Below are 25,713 nucleotides of genomic sequence, written 5' to 3' on the forward strand. Positions count from 1 at the left end.
TCGTTTACCTGATTCCTTTCCATTCTTTCTCGTATAATCACGTTTTCGCTACTTATAAATCTTTTGTTAAAATTCAGTTTATAGCGCGTTCCTTCGCTCTGCTCGTTTAAAATTTTATTGCTTGTGTTGTTTCCGTTTTTTGTTTCACAATTCATTTACCAGTGGGTTTATTCTTCCCTCTTCAATTAATTGTTAGTGTTATTGATACAACGAGCTGAGTTCTCGAACATAATTTAATCATGGAGGTCAGTTATGGCATTGGAGTGAAAAATAGGTATGCTCTTTTCATGGCTGATGAGAATGTCGACCCACTGGATTTACTTTCTAAACCTTTAAAAGATAGTAGTTCAAAAGGTTCTGCCACTATCAACGAAACAAATAAAATTCACTCCTCTGAATCCCATTCTGCCTCCGCTGCCCCGGTGAAAGACAATCAAGCTTCCCAAGGTAAAGGGAAGAGTGTTAAGAAGGTTACTTCTAATTCCAATGAAAACCAGGAATCCAAAGGATCTGCAAAAGAAAGGTGCTGCCTCTTTTTTTCACGTTCCCCTCTCCCTCCACCTTAACTTGTCTCGTACTTATTCTTTTTCTCCTACTACAATCAATGTGCCTGTTAAATTTTCATTTCATTTAACCTTCCCCCCTTTAAATTGATTTTTAAATTTTTCATTTTCGTTGAAAAAAATTAATACTTTAATTAATTTTTTATGTTCATTTAACAAAGTCTCTTCAAATACCATCGTGCTTCCTATACCCTGTCTTTGCGACACCATTTTGATACCATGTGGTTTTGCTGCTTTCATCCCTATCTCCCTCGATCCTATTTCTCTTCATTTTCTAGTTTATCTTTGTTTTACTCACGGCTATCTTTGTCTATTATCCTTATTGAAAACATTTATTGTTTTCTTTTACTCTTTTTCATCATCATGTGAATTAATTTATTATCTTAATTTGTAAAAAAATAATTTCAGGTCTAGCAATGCTGGACAGAACAAGGACATTGTAAATGGCGATCGTGCTGGCGGAAACCGTGACCGCGACCGCGACCAAAGAAACAGATCTGGTCCAGGCCGAGGAGGTCGACCTGGTAACAGAGGTGGACATCAAGAAGGTGGACGAGGCGATCATGATGATAATGGGCGTCGATTCAATCGGGAACATCGGGACAAAGAAAATCGATCAGATTTTGAAGGACGAGGTGAAAGAAGAGAGGGTAGAGGTCGATCTGACTTTAACCGAGGTGAACGCAGAAACCGAGACGAGGGCGGTAACCATGAAGGCCGGGAAAACAGAGAACAAAGTATATAAATTTTGTCTTGTTTAAAAGTTGTTGGTTAAATAATTTGTTGGCATGTTTGATTTATCCAAAGAGTCATGCACCTTAAATTGTTTTTTACAATTCTCTTTCACTCTTTGGAGTAAACAACGCTTTCGATGATAAGATTCTGTTATCTTATCCGTAATTTTACGAAGGCTAGCTTGTTGAATATCTCTATTGTGTTTCAATATTTATTATCATTGTTTCTGAGTTTTTTTACTAACCATATTCAGAAAACGATTTCACTCTATTTGTAAAATATTGTTAGTTTCTAGAGAATATTCACACTTTATTGATTTCCTTTTTAGGACGTGATTTCAAAGATTCTGGTGCTGACACCAACAAAGATGCTGCATGGGAAGCAAAGGAATGGGGTGGCGCCGACGCTTGGGATACCACCACTTTTGGCGATTCATCATCCGATAACAAGAAACCCAGAGATCGAGATGAAAATAGAGAAGCTAGAGGTGGAGCTCGTGACGGTCGTGACGGTCGTGGACGAGGCGGATTCAGAGGACGAGGTCGAGGACGAGGTGGAGGACGAGGTGGTTTCGATAACCGAGGCAAACGAGAATATGATCGACATTCAGGGTCTGACAAAACCAGTATAAAACCCGTTGAGAAACGTGATGGAGCCGGATCATTCAATTGGGGTTCTCCCGTTGAAGACTGGGGTCGAGAACCTGATACACAAGCCTCACTCGAAGACACACAGGAAAGCTCAGAGGAAAACAGTAAGAAGTGAGTAAAGTTATTCTGTTTGCTTTTGTTAACTCACCAATCAATTAGTTATTCAAAGTTTTGTTTAATTAACTGCTGTATCCTTATATACTATTCAAATCGACCTGAACAGTCATACTAACATCCTTTCATCTCCCTATAGCTATCCGTTCTTAATAGATTTTATTCTCTTTCAACTCACATTAGACTGAAGTAATTTCATTTTTATCTTTACATAAGATTTAATCCATTGGTTTTTGAACCTCTTCACTTTCAATCCGACTCTTGTGAATTTTAATCATCTTATCTAATATGTTTGTTTTCACGTCAGGCAAATATATGATTCATGTTTCTCATTTTCACTTTGCTTCACTCAAATTTCTTTAAATTAATGGTCTTTCCCTCTTTCATGCTCCTGCAATTGTATTTTCTCCTCGCTCCCTCATTTTCTTACCTTTTGCAATTTCACCTGCTTATTGTGTGTGTGAATCTCTAATATCGTTCTTGAAAAGTTGATTACCTTCACGTGTGTTAAATATTTCTCGCATATCAGTATATATTTTCCTTCTACATCTGTGTAATTAGCTTATTGCTTATTTTTTTCAAGTAATTTACCTCGATTCACTTGTTTTTCCAATTTGAATTTACCGTGTGATTAATTTCATTATTCCACGAGTCTTATTTGATACATTTAATTTATATTTTACTTTTTTCATTAAAACAGAGAAAATAAAATTGGTGACTGGAATTCTGGAGAAGAATCTTCTAAAGACGAAATTAAAACCGAAGAAGAGCAAGCTAAAATCGAGCTGAGCTATGATGAATGGAAGAAGAAGGAAGATGAGAAGAGGGTAGTTCCAAAATGGAACATTCGAAAGCCAGGCGAAGGAGAAGAGAATAATCCTGAGTATAAAAAAGGCTATGTGCTCAAGAAAAAAGATGATGATAACGCTGATGATGACGAATATGAAGAAATCGAAGTGGTAAGAGTTGAGATTATCTCATAATTTTTCACACCTCCGTCAATTTAAGCCGATTTTTCTGTCCAATTTTATGACAAGAAAAACATGCTACGCCGGAGAGATTAATTGTTCGTTCACGAGGCCTATGACATCCTATTGTCCATGGTTGTTTTAAAATGTACTAACATCTTTTTCTTTCATTCTACAGGAAATAAGGCACGGAAGAGAAAAGAAATTGTTAGATATAGAAATTAATTTCAAGGATGAAAATCGTGACATGAGGAGAGGACGGGGTCGTGGAGGTCCAAGAGGTGGAAGAGGATCTGGACGTGGTCGGGGAAACATGGAAGGCGACCGCTCTGATCGACGAAGAGGAAGAGACACTTCTAAACAATCAGCTCCAAAAGTTGACGATATGGAAGCTTTTCCATCTCTTAATGCTTAAGCATAAGACATAAAAAAGTAACACAAAAGTTGCGAGAAACACCATGGATATATACTTTTTTTTTCGTAATCTGCATTCAATAGCGGAAATGGGTTCGATTGATACAATACTCAATCAAAGTAGCCCTTTAAAACTCGTTATCTCGCTTCTTAGCCATGGCTCAAAACTATTTCCCCATCTATTGAAAATAAACTCTGTTTATTCAATAAATTATTTATAAAATTAATCGTTTCATACATAATTATTTATTCTGATACATTATAATCGGCACTTATATACTTTTTCCGAAATATTTTCATGAACACGACCATCCAAAGAAAGATGAATGCGGTTAAAGCCAACATAATCCAAATCCATAGTTGACAAGATCGACGGACAAACTCACTCAAACGGTCACTGCTTTTTTTCAACACCGATGAATTGACATCAGCAACATTAGTTGTCGACTCTATAGTTTCCACGTCTTTTCTAATTACTTGACTAGATTTAATTGCAAACTCTTTTAAATCTTTGGTAAAATCAAGCATATCAGCTGCTGCTTCTGCCTGAATTAAAAGTGTTTCTCCCAGTAACCGACTATCATTTTCACCGGCCTTTGATTCTTTCAATTTCTTTCCTGCACCAAAACGATGTCTCAAACTATCACTTGGCTCATGATTACCATTTAAAAGTTCATCTCTAACCTCTTCAATGTATTTAGCTTTTGACTTAATTCCAATTTCTCTTGTTTTACATGTTGATTCGGTTGTTGCTGTTGATGGAACGGGTGACAATATTTGACAAGCAAGTAACTTTTGAGATGAACTTTTCAACTTATCCAGGTCAACCAACCCTTTTAAAAATTTAACATTGCGTATGTATTCAGCTAATTCATCTTGATCTGATTTTAAGATATCCATCCGTCTGAGCTCTCCAAGCTTCTCTTCCAAAGAAATTAAGTAAGCCTCCAATCGCCATCGGTAATCTTCATTAGAATGATGAACCATTTCCATACATTTATTCAAAAGCCTTTTGAAGTCTATCAACAACCTTTGACCAACTGTTGAAGATGAAGCGGACAAGCTTTCATCACTAATCATTTTAAAAACACCAAAAAATCAAATTATCAACAAAAATAAATCACAATAAAAAAAAATTAAAACCAGTTTCAATTGTCAACAAGAGCCCAACGACAACTCAGTTAACCAACTCGCCATTGTTGAATCCAATTTGTTTTATTAAATCTCACTAGATGGCAGTTAACGTTAGTTAGGTTAACTCAAACTTTTACCCAAATATCCAAAATTAGGTTCAACAATTAATAGCTCCAACATTTGGTGCGGAATGAATGAAATCACTCAACAACGCACCTTGAACCAGTCAACACTGACTCAGTCACACAGGCAACAATCGCCTATTTCTAGGTGTCTGAAAAATCAAATCAAGAACACGAGTCGACAAATTCACTGCCATGGTCATCGGGAAATACAATCTCAACCACAAAATCAAACCCTTCACATAAAAAGCTTTAATCAATGACCCAGGATCAATTAACATCTACAGACAGACAAATTGTGTAGCAGACACTCCTCTTTGTATCGGAATAACCCAGTAAATAACACGATTAACTAGCAAATCTCATTAATCTAACCAGAAAACCATAATTTACAATTTACCTACAAAGTGTTACATTAACCCCAATCCAACATTGAAAACGCCATTTAGGTTTTTCATAGACTTATCGTAAGTTTCTGAAAAATGCTTTGAAAGGCGAAATTAATTTAGAGACATTAAATTTATTGATGTTCCGAAGGTGAAATAAACATGACATTCACTGAATCACAATATTCATAAATGTTAAGTCAAATGAATGATTGATAACAAATCTCTTATAATCCATTATAAAGAACCAGAGTTGTTTTCATGACTTCTATTCCTTTCTTTCCTCTCATTTTACTCTTTTTGATAACATTTATATAAAGAAATAAATTGTAAACACAAGTCTTGAAACTCTTTACCTTCATTGAAAAAACGTCGTAAATTGATGGAATTGATTTTAATTAATTTTTTGCTTAAACAAAATTGAGTTATACATTATAATTATAGCAGGCAGTGTTAACAAATTATAATATGTTTCACATGTTCAATAAATAATAAATTAACATCCTGCACATTGAGATTCACCATGACCAGTTTTTTTTATAATTTAACATTTAACATTTAACATAATATACAATATCATCTACTTAATTACTATTTTAAAGTTGATTAGATGGTACATCAAGGTTCACAAGATCTCCAGTTGCATCCATTTGAGTATCAATTGAAATTGCGAATGAAATAACAAGTTGATTCTGATTTGATGAGAGATGATTTAAATAAATTGCTCAGTCTATAATCAATGAAAATTGTAAATGTTTTGCTTTTGCCATTGTCTAGTCAACCAAATATAATTTGATAATCCAACCATTCATTCAAATTTGGCTACAATTGGTCAGAGAAAAGTGTTTCATTTTTTGACATCATGTAGTGGTCCGAATTGAGGACAAATAGCCAATTAATTATCTAAAAATCCTTGCGAGAAGTTAATCTTGATACAGTTTAAATTACAATCAAGTATCCTCTCGATCACTTAGGCTTTGAGTAGAACCAAGAGCTCGACACAAACAAAGAGATATAATCATTCCAAATAGCTGTAAAAGAAGCAAAACAAAATATTATTGATCCATTTTTGTGACGAAGTTAAGGATTTGTATAATACCGTAATTCCCGAGAATCCACAGCCAATAATGATAAACACAAGACATTCACTGCGTATAAACGCTTCCAATGCGGATTCACAACCCTAAATTACAATGAGAAGAAGTAATTTTCAATAAGAAGCATACAATCAATTTTGATTAATTGTACTCACCTTATTGTGGCGATAAGTGTCGGGAAAATTTGATTTACATTTTTCATAATCTATTGGCCTCGGGTTGATATAAGAATGTTTCTCCTTCATATTGATCAATGTGCAACATGTTTTAACTAAGGTGTTTCCTTGTCCACCAACCGATTGGTTACGCCAAACGGATAGACGATAATCATCTGGCCCACCGATTCCACAGCATTCATACTGTCGATTTAAGTAATAAAAAAAATAGAATCAGTTTACTATCAAATGTGATTGAGTTAAACAAGATCAATCAACTAGAGCAAATAATTCATATTCCAGTTGAAATTTCTACCTAAAAGTTACTTAAGGATAAATGTTATGTTAAAAATGGTTGGCTCGTCTTTGTGAGCGCAAACGTTTGATCAATTCAAAATTTAATCACCTTCGTCTGAGCCAAATCGATTGCTGCCGTTAATGCATCATTGTACCCATATTGCTTTTGTAGTTTGTCCGTTAATTTAAGTTTCAATTCAGCGACAACTTTCTCTTGAAAAACAACAGCTAATACTCCAACCGTTAATTCAAGAGCAAATATTATGAAAAGAAAGGCCATGAACTGTGATGAATGAACAATTAGGTATCAATTAGTGTGAAAATAAATCAATCAAATGTATGAGAATCATCTTCATTTGATTACCAATTCAAATTGTGATTAGAGTTTAAGCTTTGAAGGGTGAGAATATAAGGATTTAGATCAATGAGCTTGAAAGACAAAAGGTAAAAAATTTCTGACCAAAACTTTGCGTTATTTAGATTGAATTAAGGGTTTGCCAATTTTAATTAGTTTAATGACAATTTATGGTTGATTTACTTAATCAGCAAACTAATCCACCATACATTGAAAGCTAAATTGGAGTTACCAATTTTGTGGTCAGCAACTTTGGTATCTGAAATGCTATCAAACTGACTAAACTAAATACCAAAATCGACTAAATTAAATAACTTGTAAGTTACAGAGCTTTGACAATTTGTTGATGTAATAGGAATCTTAACTTACTAGAATTAATAGAAAACGTAAGTCCTTTAAAGCACCACAGCAGCCACAAAAGCCGATGATAAAAATGGCTGTTCCGATGGCAATTGATGCCCAGGCTAAGTATTGAGGCAAAGCATAAGATGTTGTCTGATTGGCGAAGAGACCAAAAAGTAATGACCTTTCATCTTCGACCAGGAAAAATATTCCAAGAGAAAAAAGTATAATTCCAGTTGACCAGAAGAAAGCATTGAAAATGAGTAACAACAATTTGGCACATTTTGCACCACAGCTTAAAGCCATTTTATTCCGTAAAGAATCAATGATGATTTGGTTTTATCAGCAACGAACGGCTGGTTGAGGGTAACACGAAACAAATCAAGATAAATCAAAGTCAAGATCACCAGAAATTTGGGAATAAAAAGAGATGGGAATAAATTTAACAATTAAAATGGACAGAATTGAATTGAAATACAAACAGAGAGTAGAAATATCAACAGGAAAGCAACAGAGGAAACAATAACAAAATAAGGTTGAACAAGTGTAAATGACTCTTCTGATAAATTATGCAAAGGGCAGTTGAATAGAGTGAGATAATAATTAAATTTTACGGTTGGTAGATTGACAATCTTGTAGTCTGGATAATTGTGTAAATAAATAGTGAATCAAATGAATAAAAAATAAAAATAGGAAAAAGAAAAATGACAATAGAATAAAGTTTATTTCTATTCAAAGTGTATAAACTTGGTCTGTTGAGTAAACGAAATGCTATTGAGCGGGAAGATCGAAATGTGAGAGGGAAAGAGAGAGATGATGATGATGATAGTGCATGTGAAAGACCAGGATGATGATATGAGGGAGTGATCCAAATGATAAAGATGATAAACCGTGGTTAAAAGGTAAAATAAAATAAAAAATAACCAAAAGGATTAGAGTGATAGAGATGATGATGATCATCATGCTGGTGGGTAATGTCCATGAGGAGGGGCGGGAGGCTTCATTTGGTACAATATTTGTGCTTAATGATGTTTGATTTCAAATTAAAAATGAATGAAGTTATTTGTGTTAAGTGTATTTTTTTTATTGTAATACGAATAATATGATAACATCTGCTCATTCCTTCAGCTTTTATAAGTCTTATTTACTGTTAAACGCCATCATTATCATCATCTTTCAGGACAGTCATATTGAGTTTTAATGATTTGTTGTTGACACTCGCGTGTTGCTCGCCAAAATAAAGTACTTTTTTGCTTTTCTAAACAAAACTTGACACACCCAGAGAATATCATTTGTCTCTAATTTTGTTTTCCTTTTAAACTCTCTGCTTCTGCTCGCTCCGAAGCATCAATACAGGCAATGTTGATTACCGCAGAGAAGCCTTGCAAAACCGTAATGGTAAGTTTAAGAATGGCAAAAGGCCCGGAAATCCAAGCAATCAATGGAAAGATTCCTGAAAAACAAAAGGAGACATTTTAAAATTAAACAACAGACTATAACAAAACATTTAAAGGGATGTCAATGAAATTCAATGAGAAATTTCAACTGTGATCAGGTTGATAAATAGAGGAATAAATGAGAAAAATTTACTTACGGAATGGACCGTAGGTGAAATGACACAAGTAAAGAGCAACGAAGAAGAGCTCGTTAGCTGCACACATGAAAAACAATACAGGCCTGGAAGTATAATAGATTCGTAGGATTTTGTTTTCACTTAGATCAATGAATTTGTGACTAGATTTGCCTTGCAGTAAAGAGACCCAAATGTGAAGCCAGTGTCCTGCAATATCTATAATGTTAACCAGTTGAAAGAAAAACATATATTTGGGATAGAAAAGGGCCAAAACCATAACCAAGCCCATCGTTCCACATCGATCTGTAAGTTGATCAAGGATGGCACCAAATTTAGTTGATTGATTCAAGAGTCTGGCAGCATGACCATCAAAAGCATCCAGGAAAGCGCTCATGAAATAGCAAAACAAAGCTTTCAAGTAATCATCTTTCATGTAATAGAAGGATATGAACGCCAGAATAATACGAGCATAACCAATTAGATTGGGCACAAAAAGTAAAATATTTGTTCTAGTCTCCATTGCGAAAATAATAAACGTTAAATGTAAGATGTACAATTACAATTGTTTACCAAGGCTGATCAACTTAGCCAGTTAGGAGACAAATGAGAAGCCAAATAGAGACTATTCGACGCTTATTCAATTCTTATGTAGCTCCATAAAGGTGTCAGTGATAATAGTAATCGACCATATCCCATTTATTTTGATAACTTTGATCAAAGACTGTAAAACTAATTCTTTTTAAAACAACATTAAATATTGTTTACATAAGGATTAGAATTGAAGCCTTAAAACGTTATTTCTAGTAGCTACTAGCTAGCACCACCTACTGAATGAAATTAACAATGCAGTGCAGTAAAACCATGAATTCTGAATTTGAAAAAAACCATAGACCCGTAACCCGTTGATAATTTTGATTAAAGTAAATTAACCGATAAAGAACATAATTCTTTTGTATAGAATTGAGCTGAATTGAGAAGCTGGGAAATTCATCAAGAGAAAGCTTTGAAAAATTCGATCGAATGCTGCTAAAGCATCTATGATTAAAGAATTAGAACGATCGTCCATTTAATGAGTAAATAAGAAATTTTTTCATTAGTTGCTCAATTAGTCATAATCAAATTGATTTACTTTTATATCTACATTCTTCAGTCATCTTTTGGCTTCTTTAGGTCTTCTCAACAGCTTAAAGCTAAAAGAAATAGTCAATAGAAGTAACTGATGGTCTTTCGAAGATTAGGATCATATTGAGGAATAACAATAAATTTTATAGAAAAAAAACCAAAATATAATTCTAGATTCAATGTTCAATTGGTAGTTTACATAATTTTTTCAATTTTGATACATGTTTTATTCTATTTGGACAATGATATTATAAAAAAATGAAGATAGGCAAAATGATCAAAAGTCATCATCACCTAAAAATGCCATATTCATGAGCATATTCAAAAGGTTTACTATGATCTCGGCCACTATAGTTGTGGGAAAATATTCTTCCTTTTGGAAATTCCATTGGGCCTTCAGCACCAGAATGATTCTGCTCTGCTTCGAGAAAAGTGTCGAATCCAACGCATAATGTATAAATTTGTATTGCCAAGGTGCGAATTTTCTCCGATTCCAAGACAGATTCGATGCATTTAATATTTACATAATATTCTAAATCTCGCAATGATGTGTCCATTGAGCTGGTCTTTTCAGATTGCCAATTCAAGGTTAATTGGAACAGGGGAGAACTATTGGGATAATCAGTAGGTAAAGCAACTAAAGCTTTGAGTGAAGCTAAAATTAGAAAAGAAACGAATATTAGTGGCTTAAAATAACATAATTCTTGTTAAAAGTATTTACCTGATCCTCTCACGAGCGTTACTTTGAAAAAATGTTCAGAGCCATCAATTAAACTGAAATCGAACATATTTTGACCTGTGGTTACAGTCAACCACTCGTCTAAACTTGATGGTTTCCAATCTTTAATTAAACAGCTCATTTTGTTGAAAGCCACAGAAACAAGACTAGAAGGTAAAGAGACTGAACCTCTTTCCAATTCAAGAATTATTTGATGAAGACCTGTTCGATGTGTGAAACGACTTTTGATGATATCCATGATTTGGGTGAAATTGTAGGAGACGCTTTGTTTATCTTCATCCCTTGGAAGGAAATTCAAGCCGCATAAAGTTTGCGCCCATTTGTAAGCATACCCAATTTTATTACTGAGATCGCTAAAGTTATCGATTCTGCAAAAAGAAAATTATTTTTCCAATGAGTATATGGGAATTAAAAAACTATTTTGTTGAAATATACCTTGCTGCTTTCAACTGGTAATCGTTTGCTATATTGGGCGATGTTAGGCCGTCGTCTTTTTCAAATAAGTTATCCAGGATATGTGAGCCTAAAAGTTCACTAAAATGATAGAAGGGAAAAAATTAGTCGATTTATAATTGCAAGAAAATTTTGCCAATAAATTTTAATCGAATTCAAACAAAACTGTAATAGACAAAATAATTACCTTCTACTGATATCATATTCTCCAGTTATATTCACTTTGACGGTTATAATGTTGAGATTTATCATATGAAAAAATTCTAACGATAACTTTGTGCCAGACTCTTTATCGGCAAAGTTTAAATTGACTGAAAGAGGATGAGCAGATATCAATTTTTTCATCATTAACTCTTTCTTATCCATTTTTGATTTACGATGACGCTAAAGAATAAAGAAAATAATTGATTATTCGTGTTCATCATACATAAATATGCAAAAAATACCTTGCCCTTACGATCCTCAGCATCGGATTCAGCACTTTCTTCATCTAGAGAATAAAAAAGAGAAAATAGTAAGGTAATTAGAAATTTCGGGGATATCAAAATTTATTTTTATTAAATTTTATCTAAAATCCAACTTACCTTCAATTATATTTGAAAATTGTGTTGCTTTGGCTTCATCTACATTTCCGTTGATAGACACGGCAAAATTTTCCTCTGAAAGAAAAAAATAGAATTTAGTGTATAAATAAGATAGTTTAGATGATTTTGCGAGATTTAACTTACTGTAAGCTTCCTTCATGGCACAAGCATTCACATATAATACATACATAGGTCGAGACAAATACGATGCTTTTTCATGCTGGTTATCATTCACTTGAAGAGGTAAACCTAGCTGCGATTGTAAAGGTTGAGCCGCCTGAAAAATTTAAAAATTATTAGTATCATTGACAATATGAGTAACACCGCAATTAGTTTACCTCAACAACACTCATCAATATTGGTCTTAAACTTTCCAAACGTTTTTTCTCTTTTTCGATATCCTCCACAATCAATTCTTTTAAGGCCATCTTGTCTTGCAAAGTGGACGCCAGCCTATGAAATTGAAATTGAAGATTAGAAAGAAATGAAAAGTACAATCGAGTTTTTCTTACCTTTTACGTTGTTCCAATTCCCATTCTAATCGTGCGAGAGTACGTTTGTGAGCATCCTCTGATTCTTTTAGCTAATAATGGAATAATTTAGCAAAATTTTCGGGCTTAATAAGATAGAAAAGATTAAAATCGAAGGGAAAACATACTGGTTTTGTAACATCCTCCGGTGCTTCCTCATAGAATTGTTCTAAGCTGACAAGTTCAATAGTTTCATCTCTCGATTTAAATTCATGACATTTGTTGATTTCTTTTTGTAAATGGAGAACTTCATACATCAAATTTTGTAATTGTAAATGAAAACCGTCAACCTTTTGTTTCTCCTGAGGAAGATAGATTAATGCTAAATTAGAGTCTATGATTTCTTGGACAAATAAATAAACCAAACCTCAGTAACAAGATCACGAGCATGTTTACATCTGATTTTATCAAATCTATTGAGTCTTTTCAATTCCAAAAAGGCCATGGCAATTTCCAATTTACGTTTATTGAAGTCCGGCTGAGACACAAATAGAAAAGAGAACATTAATACGGTTGGTAAAGCATCAATCCGCGTATTCAAAGACATTGTGGAAAAAGGTAAACTTACATCATTTTCTGTATTATTATCCTTCTTGCAAATCTTCATTTCAGCTAGCTTAGTTCTGATTTCGTCGCAGGTATGATTGAATGTTTCTACATCTTGTTCTGGATCACGGCTTAGAGCCTCTTTCTCTTCGTGATCAATAGCAGTTAATGTTACATTCATCTGTGGAAGAATAAGAATAGCACAAACAAACAAGAATATAAGAATTGTTTATATAAACATTTAGACAACAGTCATTCGAGTAAGAGAACTTTGTGTTCCAGTACTAACCACATTAACAGTTGTCTCATTTGATTTAATCGATGACGAATTTAAAGAATTATTTGTTGAGGATTTGGTCGATGTTCTCATCTCTTTTTTGCTACTAGTTGACTCCTTTTTCGATGAAGATGATGAATTCAAGGATGAACTGGATGATGAGGGGGTTGATTGTTTACGGCGAACTTTTCTGTCATGAGAACTTTTATCGGACTGCATTTTGCTAGAGTATAAGAATCAGTAATTGTTTATTATTGATGAACATAAATAACATTTGCAACAAAAAGCACACTTTGATAGAAAAGAATCTATTGGCTCCCAAGAAATGGCGCCATTTTCAAATACCGGTTAAAAACAAGTCACATTTTTACCTTTTCTCAAACATTGATACTCACCTTACTTTACAGCTATTCAAGTAGCTTTCCAAATGATTAACATTAATTAGATGTTCCGCTGAGAATTTAGCTTAGATAGCTTTTAATTCACGTAAATATTTAAAGTAGCTTTATTAATCTCAGTGTGTGTAAAATTAGAAACTAATTCTAGAAGTTTTACTTAAATTGACTTTAACTGTACTAATGATATCAAACTTGGGAAATGCTTTAACGGCTGATTGTATCATTATAAAGTTTGAATTTTTCAATACAGAAGCTCGGATGTTAATGATAATGAAGTTGATCTAGTGACTTTTATTATGAAGTCAAAGCAAGTAAACTTGATATCAAAACATTTGGATTTTTGTTGAGAGGTCAATGTTTTGTTGATGATTAAAAGGATTGTCTGCTTTTATACTTGGTTGATGTGATTGACCAAAAAATGATTATCTGATAATTTAATTCGCATTTTATCCTATTAATGGTTCCTGCTGTTTTACTTTTTAATTACTTGTGATTATCAACTGATTGATTACCAGCAATACTATTTAATTTCAACCAACAACAGGATGGTAACTATCTTTTTCATCTTTTATTATTTAACACTTATTCAACAAGTATATCTTACTTAAGGTAAGCATTCAATCGTCTTATTATAAAAAATCATCGAAGATTTAAAATATATTTTTACTATATTTATAGTAGATCTGTCTGAAGGTGACAAATATAAAAATCATGTTATTCATGATCTTTCTATCAGCCTATTGTATACTTGTTGCTGTAAGAGCCTGGCTTAATCTCTTCCTATACATTTTGTTTAATCCTTTAAAAATTATGTTTATCCAATTTTTATAGTCATCTTGGTCATTATTTGAATCCCATTTCACACTACATCCGTGGCCTCTTCAATAAACAAGTCACAAAAATTATATTTATTTAGTTGAATTATCTAACCAGCCTAAGGCCTAACTCCGATGCGGGTAAATAGCATTTGGGTCTGCGATTCTTGTTATTCATCTCTAAAAGGATCCGGCTTGGATTATCATCAATCATCATCATGATCATCATCGTCATCAACAGCATCAGTATATGATGTTCATGTTACTGTTGTTGAGAAGGTTGAAATGGAAAGATAAGACGTAAAGGTAAATTACAATCTCTGTTGAAAGTATTATTTTTATAGCAAAAGGCAACACATTGAACCAAATTGTACGGATTAGATTACGGTGTTTCTTTAACCATTTTAAACATGTTTAAATTTTTGATTACAGATTATAGATTAATTGACACCGGAACCCAATTTGGACGATTCTCAGGTTTACATGATGATAATGATGATATACATTTTTACGCTTACTTTTGCTTACCATCAGTCAGACCATTCAACCTTAAAGCTTGCACAGTAAGTTTCAATTTTTCTGTTGACTGCTTTTACGGTCTATTTTTTCAAATTTAGTTTAATTTCAATTAATTTTGATTAACTATTTGACCTTGACTTTCATTTATTAAAACCAAATTAGTATTATTGTAATGTTGACAATGAAAAATGGTCTCGTCTCGAACAGCAAAGTATACTTTGAAAAGCATGCTTAAGAAAGCTCCCAATATGGACTGTTCATCATTTGAATCATTTTGCTTTTCCTAATCAACATTACGTGATCAGTTAATGGTAATCTTAAATTGTGTATTGTATTGAAAGAAATGAGCAAATTTAAATAATAATGGTTAACTAACGCAAATGAAATGAGCTAAAATTAATATCAATTTGACACATAATTAACATTTTTTACTTTATTTGTTTTATATTTATATGTATATTCAGCGAGATTTAGAGTTAATTATAATAATAATAAGTTACGTTCATGATTTCTCTTTTTTATATAAATAGGTACATATTACAAAACAATGGTGAGGCCCCAAAGTAGGCCACTTTCCCGACAACCCGTTAACAGGGAAGAGCAAAGGAAGATGAAGAGAGGAAAGAAAACAAAAATCTAATCAAGTAGAAGAGCGCAAGGAAAAGGAAAAAAAGAGGATAAAAATGTACCCCGATGAGACCAACTTAGATGGCGATAATAACAATTGATTAGCGAGAATTAATTTAAATTGTTCTGAAAGATCGTCGTTTAATGGACCTTACATTACGTTTATGTGCCTTTTTACCGGATAAAATGGTTGCCCATGAAGAAGATGCCATTTTCTCAGCCAATTTACGATAAAATGTGGCCACATTTTCCTTCAATTGATCTGTTCTGTCCTCATTTGAGCTGGATGATGTTGAACCCTTTTCACTTTCTTCGGAATCATTTTTCTTGAGAATTACTGATCTAAAGCTAGCAATCATTTTGGACCAAAGGGAACGACTTGGTGATGCTAGACCGGGAGGAGCTTTGATTGCTTTGGTTATGGCGGAAGGCATGAAAAGTGGTGCAGCAATGTAGGCAAAGGCTTCCTTTAGCCAGTTACGAAGCGAGTCAGCATCAATTTTGAGTAATTGCTTTTTAACAATGCTACTTGCCAGACCTGAGCTGATTGATGATGAAGTAGACGATTCTCCAGATGAACCTTTCTTTAGCGGTGGGAATGGTGGATGAGTGGCTCTTTTAACTGGTGGATAAGGAGCATGAGTTGCCCGAGATGAGTAAAAATCGGCATAAGGATCAAAGGTTGTTGATCCTCGAGTTGGCCACGGAGGATGAGTGGCTCTGGAAACTGATGATGATCCATATGACTCAGTGGATCGCGATGGCCAAGGAGGATGTGTTGCCATTGAAACTGAGGATGTTGAGGGTTTAGATGTTTTAGGGGTTCGTTTTAAAATGGACGTTGAAGAGGATGATTTAGGTGAGGTTGTAACTGTTGATGAGGAGGAGGAAGAGGAATCATCATCATCAGCTGAGGATAATGGGACTAAAGTAAAAGCCAAAAGAGTTAAATAGAGGATAAAAAAGGACTGGAAAGGTGATGGATAAAAAGGGTAAAGAGTAATTAAAAAAGAGATGGAAAATAAAGAAATGAAGAAATAAATTAAGTTAAAATGTAACACTTTACGGCTGCTTAATCATCATCAAGTTACAAGTTTACCGCACTTGAAACCATTTTCATCAATCAAAACCTTGATTTGACATGGAGTTACAAGAAAAAGGCCAACAAAAACTAACATCAAACGGAGATGGAGAAAAGGACAACATAAAAATTTAACAATCTATTTCCATTCACAATCAAGTTAACTCAATTACCCATCCTGTGCTAAATCAATTCATGAACCCTATGAATTATTATTGGAAGAAAAATGCAGTTTGACTGAGTTTCTTTTTTTAAGAAAAAAAAAGAAAAATTGAATTTTGATTATCAATAGTCAACAATTTATGAACACTGAGATAAGGCTGGTTCAATGTTTAAAACTGTGCCAGTAAACCTTTATATTTAGCCCTCAACATTTCTCCTGACGTATCCCTGATTATGTCCAAAATCGCAATCACGATCCCCATAATGACCAACCTGAAAATGATGAATCCTTTTAACCAATTCAACGATTAACACCATACATGAAGATAAACAAATGTTAATGCGCTTCCGAAGTTGGTCTTGTAAAATGTATGTTTTTACCGTTTCTCATCAACATCTATTTTAACCTTTTCTTTTCCCATACATTTATATTGTAATCATTACAATTATTATTATTATTTATACAACAACAAACGAAACATCAAGCATTTTAAAGGTTAATGTCATGGTTAACTGAATCACCAAACGTGATCTTGAAATCCTTTTGATACTAATAATAATCATAATGATAATAATTATGATAATTGGGATTGAAGGAAGGAGCGAGAAAAAGTTATCTATTGAATCCGATTCATTAGATGATTGAATTAAACCTATTTTTCTTCATCAATTTTCAGGTTTACTTTCTTTTGTGGTTACACTAAAAGCATCAATTGATCATCTTCATCTTTACCATCCTTTCACATTATTTAACTAACGGTAAATGACCTACACCGATGAATCTAATCTATAATTAAATGCCGCAACTCATCTATTAACTGGTTTACTGGTTTAACAATGATTATTGATATTTTTTGTTGAACATTTAAAGAGCTGGAAAAGTAAAGAAGTGATAATCTGTTCAATTTAAATCAATCTCAATCTTATAAACTGAAAATTTATTCACAAACCGGAATCAAATTTGAATGACCGCATTTCAATTCTCATTTATCTTCATCTTTAAACATTATGCTGATCAAAATAATCATCAACAACAACAACTGGCTCATTTTGTCTTCTAATGCCATCTTAATCACCTTGGTCATCGAGTTAGCTGAAATTGAACCCAATAATACCTTTTACGATAAATCATTGTCAAAATTAATTTGCCTCTTTTCAATCAACTTAGCCAAGGGTTTTAATGGACAAAGCTGACCTCATTCATCCAATATAATTAGCAATTTCAACTGTTGGTAAACAATTATTGCATCTCTTAACACATTATCCTATTATTATCCCTATTAATCAGTTTAAATCACCTGTTGATCAAGAGTAGGCCCAACGTTTAGCAAATTTTGTCCATGAAATTGTCAACGTTTGCGGATACTCATTTTCATATTGTGATAGATTCAATCTGTTGACAGGTTCAATAAACGATGATTATGGTGATTAAAACCAATGAATAATTATCAGTGAAACGCTTTGTTGATTTACTTGAGGTAAACTAATTTTGCATCTTTGTTTTGTTTCATTTTCTCGATCATTTTTTTTACCAACATTCAACTTGAGATGATTTATTCAACCAACCCTGAAGAGGTTAACTCGTGTTTATTGAGAATAGATTGTTATTTCAATAATCGGAAGTTACAGGTTATTTCATATGATCAAATGTGAACAATTTTAAAGATGATTAGAGGGTGACATGCAATTCAAGAACCATGAAATGAACGGGAACAAAAATACTCAAGACAGGTTAGTAAGGTTAAATTGACCCTAAGGGTTTGCTGAGGTAAAAACTCACGAATGTTTAGTAAATTTATTGCCTTAATTAGCAACAATTAAGTGTTTAGTAACAATAGGAAAACATTGATTCCAACTAATCGTGAAACTAGATAATTTAATGAAAAATAATCTATTTAATTGATTTAAAATGATGCCGTGAGAGTGTAATTGCTGTTGGGTTTACTGGTTCAATAATGTTCAATGGGTTTCAAATGGCAATTTTGTAACTCAATGTTTTCTGGTGTCTTTGGTTGAGACAACGGTAAACTGGTGTTGATGATGATTAGACTATTAATTTGATTGAAAGATAACTTCTTACTTGTACTTTAATCATGGTCCTTTATTGAACCGGCTGTTGATCACATAAAATCAGGTTGGTTGGTGTGATTGTCCTTACAATCAAAGGTTTGGTTTACAATTGGACTCCAATGTAATTTTGTTGTCACAATTTGATCACAATTAGATGTCAATCCAGCGATTCCAGTCAATTTAAACTCCAAAAGAGTCACAGTAAACTGTCTGTAAACCCAAAAATTGAAATATAAATGTTACCCAAAAAAACAAAACAAATGTATTTTAAATATTTGATAACAGACTACAAAAACTGTTACTTTAGGTGATGATTTTGAATTTTTGATGATGATGATTATGATGATAAATGTTAATCACTCTGGTTGGCTTATGAAATAAAATTGAACAGTTTTACTCAACGGGTGAAACTTATAAACTGAAAAAAGTATCTTAATGTAGATGTAAAAAGGAAAATTGTGAGAGCAAAAAAGGGAGATTTTTGAAAAGACGATCAAGAAAGATGAGAATGAAAGAGATATGACGACGATGAGGTTGATGATGACGGTGATGATGAAGATGATAATCTTGCCAACCTGATTTGATAGAAAACGGAATTCACTTTAATCGAGGTAAAAAATACACACTGAATGTAAGGCAACCGCCAACAACACAAGCAACAACCTAAACAGCTAACCGTAGCAGCAACAACATGTTAACAGATAACTGAGAAGAGGCTGGGCAAAGGCCAGAGTGGGAAAAGGGGAGGAAGAAGAGGATGATGTTGATGAAGGTATGTCAAGGTGAGAGAACCTTTAACCCTCTGAACCTGCCTTAATAAAGGAACCCCAAGAGGAAGAAATTTTCAGAATGATTACACTTTTCTTCTTCTTCTTCTTCTGTGTCTAGATCATGTTGACTTCTGAATCTACAGAAGTCAACATTATTATTATCATCATCAGCACGTAGCCACGGAAAGGGGCAAGATGATGATGATGATGATCAGATTCATCTTCCGTGTCAACATTCCTTGTATTTGTTTAACTTAGGTTAATATTAATGTCTTTCCATCTCTCTCTCTTGCTTTTACTAAATATTTTTTGATGTGATTTTGTTTTTTATGCTTAATTTTCATCTTTTTTCAATCTTTTCCGTTTCATTTTATGGTGGTGATGATGCTAAACATAAAACAGATGATTATCAGGCTTCAAGTTAACTGTTAATCGACGAGATGATTTACAGTTAAATGAAATAGTTTATTTTGTAATTTGCAATTTACGCCATTCATTTCTCAACAGACATTCAGATGTATTTTTATCTGGTCATATTTTCGCATCTTGTCAATCAGACGAAATTACTGTATAAATGTTATACTTCTAAATATGAAGTGCTTTTTGGCTAATATTCTCACCATTTTGGCCAACATTTCGTTTGATGTTAATTTAAAAGGTTGATTGTCTAAAAACGCAACTTTTAATTATTATGTTCACTTTCATTTCAGACAGATTGAGGGTACACGTTAACCGTTGTAATTAGATAAAGATCCCTCGTTTTTTTTTGTTCACACCTTTTGAAAATGTGTTTTGCTTACTTTTTTTTGGCGCGTTAGCGTAATTTTTGCTTTTGTTAATTACAATGATGTACACTTTCATTTTATCTTGATTTGGCTTTAATCAACAAAACAAAAGAAGCTGCTAATTATTTTGTTTATGGGTCAAGTTACAGTTAAGTTAACCTTTTACTTGTAATGCTTGTCTACTGTGTATCAAATGTGATTTATTTTCACTGTGAACTTGAGCTTGTTTGATTTCTAATCCTTTTGTCTGTCTTTATTGTGTACTTTTTCCTCTTATTTCATCCTATTCTATTTTCAGGTACAACAGGACACAATTGTTTACAGTTAAAGCTTCGGTCAACGTCATTTCAAGGGCAGTTTATGAAAAAAAAGAAACAATCACTAAATTTCATCAAAGTAAGTCAGCAACAATTTCACTCTTTTTTTCTGTCACTTCTTTTGCTTGGTAAAAATTGGACAATTTGATCATAAATGAACAACGGATTTTTGATTGATCAATCACTCAATCCATAAATGTACAAATTCAGAACAATTTCATTCATTGCTTATTGTCAAATCTATGAATTTAAAAGAGATTGACTTGTGATTTTGGCAAAATATGCAGACATCTTGGAAAAGATTGTTGTTGATTTTTTTTGGCATAAAAGCTAAAAAAATTTATTGGTAATTGTAAAATCTACTTCGTTTTTCCTGATTATATTCATGTCATGCAAGAAAATTAGTTGAAATAAACACCATTCTGATGCATGTTTACTTAATGTTACTCATGTTTTATGGAAATTTGAACATGAATTTTACAAACTTGACAAAACCAAACATAAATCGATAAAGATTTATCAGAAAAAATTAGCTTATTAATATACAAAACGTTATTAACTAATGATAATTTCCATTCTTTTTTTCAAAATTTAGATGCTATTGACCAATGGATATCAACTAACTCCAGTCGTTTGAAGACCAAAATGTCGGTCAATGATTATATTCAAGTCTGCAAGTGATCCAAAGACTGCAACTACAATTACTACGATCAGCTGGATTCAACTGGAATTTTCATTAAAGCAATTTTCTTTCAACCAAATAAACAATTTTATAAATTGCTTTACACAAATTGAAGGACCAATTCATCTTTAATAACTTCATTAACTCTCGAAGAAACAAAATCATCATCTTCAATTAAACCCTTTAATGGCCTGTAAATCGTTGGACATATCAAAAGTGTGTAAAAAAGTGTATCAATACATAACGTTATATGTTTATGTTTGAGTTTGAATGTAATTAGTTGATTGTAAATTGTCTAGTTTGGTACAATCATATAGATGATGATTAATGTTTCTTATTGGAAAGAGACATCAACATTTATGTAACAATTAATGTAATATTTTCAAAAACTGTAACAACTCGTTAAAATATTATTGCCTTTTTTAATGACACTAGTGTCTCTATTTAAGGTTTAATTGCATTGATTGTAAATGGAAACCATTTGTTTAATTTTGATTAAGTAATTTACAAAAGGTTATGATTGAGATGTTGGAAGAATGCAGTGAAAGAGTTGTAAATAATGATCTGACAAGCAAAAAAGGATGAAAATAATTGGCAGTTTTGAGGTGACAAAACTGTACTTCTTTGATTTTAAAAAATTTCAAGTGAAAATTGATTATGTCCACCTTAATTATTGTGTTATGAGAAGATTAAATTGATTGTTAAAGTGAAGAAAAATTCCCGCAATGTAAACTAATTATTTGACTGCCCGAAATCACAAGCAAACATCAAGTTCATCAGTTGATGTTGATCTTAATGACCAAAAACATGTAATATCCCATTCCAATAGTTAATTGCATCTATCAAACTGACAATCAGTAAATTGGTTACCATTGAGACTCAAACAGTTATCATTAAATTTTCACATTGATTAAACCAGGGAAAGATTGTCCTAACAATTGTATTGCTTTAATGTATAATTTCAATGAGATCGGCCATTATCAACGGCTGTTATTTTCATCATTGATTAAGCCAGTTAATTAATTGTATCATCCTGATTCTTACAACCCTTGAGCAATTTATTAGGGATAAACTATTTGATTTAGACAAATATACATTTTCTCACGATATATAAATTACCATTCAATATCACTATAATCATCATCAACATCACCATCAACAAAAACAAAAACATTATCCTTATTGTAATTTGTTGTCAAAGTGTAACCATCAGGGTCAATATCAATCACAATCAACCTGAATCAAGGCTTACAATCAATATTGAAATAATCAATTTGCTAACAATCAAGTTTTACGCTTTATCCAACATCATTTTGATTAATGAATCTCTCACCTTTCACTGATTGTTTTTAACTACTGAACATTTTTATGGCCATCTTTTAATTAGCTTCCACTAATAAACAATTAATTCACATATTATAACCAATTAACTTGTAAATTCATTGGATATAATTGATTAAAGGTACAACAAATGAAATGGAGAGTCCAACTTGATGTTGAGTCTACCGTCAACATTTGCTAACTTGATCAACAGGAATTTACTGGAGATTTATCCTGTCACCATTTAATTTGGGTTAAATTGTTGAGCCTCAAATTGTGTTTTTTTGTATACAAATGATGGGGCAAGTTTTAATTAGAGATTGTACACAAAATAGAGATTAATTCAATTGATTTTTGGTTATTATTTAAAATTAGTATTGCAAATGTAAAGCTTTTGATTCTTTATGTTGATATATTTACCTTTAGGGTTAAAGCTTTATCCTGATTCACCTATTGAATCAATGTTAATTGTATTCGTAAAAATGTTTCATTTTATATCATTAGATTAGGACAAGAGAAGGATAGATTAACAGGAAGTTAATCAACATGGTAAAAATGTAATCAACTGTATAATAGGAATTAGAATGAAGAAAAAGTATCAATTTCAAACAGGTTAATTGCTGTTATAATGTTGATGGTAAACATTTATAGTCAAGTCTATGTTGCAAGTGCTGTAAATGGTAATTGTTCAACATTTGAAATTAACTTTTAATTAATACATGCTGACTTAATACCAGGTGATTTTGTGTAACAATGTTATTGACTTTGATTGTAAGAGTTATTTAACGTAATTGTTGCTCTTAAATGTCTAATAATTATCATTGTTACAAATGGACTTTTGGCTTTGCATTCAAATTGAGTTCTCTTGGAGTTTTCTGGTTATTCAAATGATTGGCCACACGATTGTGGTTTTAATGGGTTACTTATAAATTGATCATGATTTACATTTAATGGTAATTTATTTGCATTGCTTTTCAATTCATTTGTTTTTATTTGTTCATTTTTCATTTATTGATGATCTGTTAAGGGGTTAAGTGTGAACATTATACAAATGTGTAATCGGGATGTGCTAGGGGAGACCATGTTTAATGTTAATTTGTGAGGTTAATTTTAATAGCCATTACCTTTATCGTCCATCTAATCATCATTAGATGGTCATAATATAAGATGTAAACAGAGAGATAAAGAGGATGGTCAATTTTAATTAACCTGAATTAACATGATTATTTGACTGAAAGGAATGGCTTATTCTTGAAGCGTTAGAAGTCAAAAGCCTCCAAGGTAATGGTGAGGTAAAATCATGTGAAACCAGCAAAGGTTTAACTCATCATATTAACCATCAACATCAGAGACAGAACCACAATTTAAGAATGAGTCCAACGTATGTTTACATCTGTGAATCCTTGCTATCATTATTAAACCATCAGAACCACTATCACAATTGCCAGTAAAATAACCTTAGTTTTTGTTATTCCTCTTTGCTTTCTTTTTTTCCAGGTCAGTTTTGTTGATGAATTTAAGGGTCGAGTTTGATTGGATCTTGATCGATCGTGTGTGTGTATATCATAGAATGATTTGTAAATTGATGATAATGATGATAGGACTGGAAGAGAAAAAGAATGATTACTTTAAATAATTACCAGTTAACTCGATAAGATGTTAATTTGAAAATGATCGCTTTTCAAGATTGTAACTAAAACATTGAAATACTTACAGTTGGTTATCTTGTGATCAGATCAAGTTCCTGAAATCTCAATCAATTGAATTATGGTTAAAAACAACAATTAGAGAACTCATTAATCGATTAACAATAATTGATTACATCGACCAAAATCTGTCACGGTTAACATGTGAACCAAAGCTGAGAGGACAAAATTAAAAAGAGGTTTATTAATAGCCTTTATATAAAATCACAGAAAGAAGTTGATTTATTGAAATATCATCAATTTTGTTTCAAAATCAAGATTAAATCACATACCTTACTTTGCTTGAAGATGCATCAAGGTTACTGGTTTAGGACAATTTATCAATTTCAGTTGATCGGTGAAAAATCAATAGCTATTGATGGTTACGATACAATATTGGTCCAATCATTTTCACGGTCTCGTTAACTTTAGCTTCTCATCCTCATTCGGTTTGATTTTCAACAATTGAGAACTTTTCCTTTCCAGCTTGTCCTTAAATGTGGCTTACCATTAATTTGGTTTGTTTCACAATAATTAAATTAACGTGATCAACACGATTATCGTAAAAGTTAATCATAAATCTAAAAATAAAACAAAAGGTTAATGAAAAAAAGCTGTTTTGTTGTGTTGTATATAATTTTCATTGTCTCACTCACAGTGTCATCACCAAAAAACGAGCGCCTTAATTGAAAGTAAAATACTTGATAATAATCTAGAAGAAGAGAAAACAAAGTTACAATTAAAAGCGAAATATTTAAATAGAAATTTTTTAAGAAATTGTGACTAATAAATTGTAAAATCAAATGTTAATTAATCTATTAATAACATGTAAGGAATAGATTAATTTGGTTAGGAAAAGAAAGATGTACTTATGCGTGATGAAAACAGTTGAGATTACAATTGAATGTTAAGTCACGAATAAACATATAAACTGATTGATTGTTTACATTAGTATATCATTATCAGTCTAACCTTTAATGATTTAATAGTGATTAAGGTCAAAAGTTTTCCATATTAATATTCAACTGATGAATCTTGGTGATGGTTGGATTTAGGATTAACCCCTTGTTATTGTTGTGTGTTAACAAATTACACAAGAGGAAACATTGTTATGTATCATTACACAAAATTAAAATGATTAACTTGATGAGTGGAACATGTTTACACCAATTTTGTCAGCCTCAAAGTTAATCCATAATCACTATTAGCAATCATTAAATTAAATTGTGAACGTGATTAATAAATAAAATGACAAACGACAACAAAGTACGCATTATTTGGATCAAGTATCTGTATTAAGATCAGGATCATTGGTAACCCTTAAAG

General features: G+C 32.3%; 5 protein-coding genes and 3 long non-coding RNA genes across 13 annotated transcripts; 3 read left to right on the top strand and 5 right to left on the bottom strand.

The window, feature by feature from the left end:
* The first annotated feature begins 51 nt into the window (after nt 1–51).
* Nucleotides 52–3,671, top strand: LOC107367540 (uncharacterized). The gene is made up of 5 exons (XM_015935248.2): nt 52–523; nt 972–1,300; nt 1,627–2,059; nt 2,763–3,021; nt 3,209–3,671. Exons 1-5 carry the CDS (start codon nt 240–242, stop codon nt 3,443–3,445), a joined length of 1,542 nt encoding a protein of 513 aa, XP_015790734.2. The 5' UTR covers nt 52–239; the 3' UTR covers nt 3,446–3,671.
* LOC107367578 (phosphatidylinositol synthase) lies at nt 3,627–9,674 on the bottom strand. Its single transcript, XM_015935308.3, has 3 exons — nt 8,927–9,674; nt 8,634–8,785; nt 3,627–4,542 (listed from the first exon to the last, which is right to left on the bottom strand). The coding sequence occupies exons 1-3, from the start codon at nt 9,423–9,425 to the stop codon at nt 3,691–3,693; spliced, it is 1,503 nt and encodes a 500-aa protein (XP_015790794.2). The 5' UTR covers nt 9,426–9,674; the 3' UTR covers nt 3,627–3,690.
* On the bottom strand, nt 5,462–8,657 carry LOC107367576 (CD151 antigen-like). The gene is made up of 5 exons (XM_015935307.3): nt 7,360–8,657; nt 6,745–6,918; nt 6,339–6,542; nt 6,186–6,269; nt 5,462–6,117 (listed from the first exon to the last, which is right to left on the bottom strand). Exons 1-5 carry the CDS (start codon nt 7,636–7,638, stop codon nt 6,037–6,039), a joined length of 822 nt encoding a protein of 273 aa, XP_015790793.1. The 5' UTR covers nt 7,639–8,657; the 3' UTR covers nt 5,462–6,036.
* Nucleotides 9,675–10,150: 476 nt separating the features above from the next.
* Nucleotides 10,151–13,709, bottom strand: thoc5 (THO complex subunit 5). 3 transcript variants are annotated; one of them, XM_089268053.1, is made up of 14 exons: nt 13,552–13,709; nt 13,169–13,379; nt 12,902–13,060; nt 12,701–12,811; nt 12,462–12,635; nt 12,316–12,386; nt 12,142–12,256; nt 11,948–12,080; nt 11,804–11,878; nt 11,666–11,709; nt 11,407–11,603; nt 11,202–11,300; nt 10,749–11,134; nt 10,151–10,682 (listed from the first exon to the last, which is right to left on the bottom strand). In XM_089268053.1, exons 2-14 carry the CDS (start codon nt 13,373–13,375, stop codon nt 10,318–10,320), a joined length of 2,136 nt encoding a protein of 711 aa, XP_089124179.1. In that variant the 5' UTR covers nt 13,376–13,379; nt 13,552–13,709; the 3' UTR covers nt 10,151–10,317. The 3 variants fall into 3 exon arrangements, with proteins under 3 accessions (XP_089124179.1, XP_089124178.1, XP_015790808.2); XM_089268052.1 differs by having other exon boundaries at nt 13,528–13,629; XM_015935322.3 differs by lacking the exon at nt 13,552–13,709 and having other exon boundaries at nt 13,169–13,442.
* A 141-nt stretch (nt 13,710–13,850) lies between these two features.
* LOC149094164 (uncharacterized) lies at nt 13,851–18,204 on the top strand. 2 transcript variants are annotated; one of them, XR_016199008.1, is made up of 5 exons: nt 13,851–14,102; nt 14,386–14,675; nt 14,802–14,932; nt 15,419–17,127; nt 17,436–18,204. It is a non-coding gene; the product is annotated as an uncharacterized LOC149094164 (long non-coding RNA). The 2 variants fall into 2 exon arrangements; XR_016199007.1 differs by having other exon boundaries at nt 14,022–14,163.
* LOC107367586 (uncharacterized) lies at nt 15,295–19,699 on the bottom strand. Its single transcript, XM_089268054.1, has 2 exons — nt 18,839–19,699; nt 15,295–16,483 (listed from the first exon to the last, which is right to left on the bottom strand). The coding sequence occupies exons 1-2, from the start codon at nt 18,851–18,853 to the stop codon at nt 15,632–15,634; spliced, it is 867 nt and encodes a 288-aa protein (XP_089124180.1). The 5' UTR covers nt 18,854–19,699; the 3' UTR covers nt 15,295–15,631.
* A 497-nt stretch (nt 19,700–20,196) lies between these two features.
* LOC107367440 (uncharacterized) lies at nt 20,197–22,306 on the top strand. The gene is made up of 3 exons (XR_001569893.3): nt 20,197–20,531; nt 20,682–20,779; nt 21,296–22,306. It is a non-coding gene; the product is annotated as an uncharacterized LOC107367440 (long non-coding RNA).
* A 1,336-nt stretch (nt 22,307–23,642) lies between these two features.
* Nucleotides 23,643–25,674, bottom strand: LOC107367611 (uncharacterized). Of its 3 annotated transcripts, none has more exons than XR_001569943.3 (5): nt 25,360–25,674; nt 25,044–25,099; nt 24,681–24,968; nt 24,417–24,563; nt 23,643–24,305 (listed from the first exon to the last, which is right to left on the bottom strand). It is a non-coding gene; the product is annotated as an uncharacterized LOC107367611 (long non-coding RNA). The 3 variants fall into 3 exon arrangements; XR_016199003.1 differs by having other exon boundaries at nt 25,335–25,585; XR_016199004.1 differs by lacking the exon at nt 25,360–25,674 and adding an exon at nt 25,257–25,275.
* Between the last annotated feature and the right edge of the window lie 39 nt (nt 25,675–25,713).

The sequence above is a fragment of the Tetranychus urticae genome, chromosome 2, assembly GCF_039701765.1.
Source record: "Tetranychus urticae isolate SD_2017Ah chromosome 2, NJAU_TeUrti_SD_1.0, whole genome shotgun sequence".
Classification (NCBI taxonomy): domain Eukaryota; kingdom Metazoa; phylum Arthropoda; class Arachnida; order Trombidiformes; family Tetranychidae; genus Tetranychus; species Tetranychus urticae.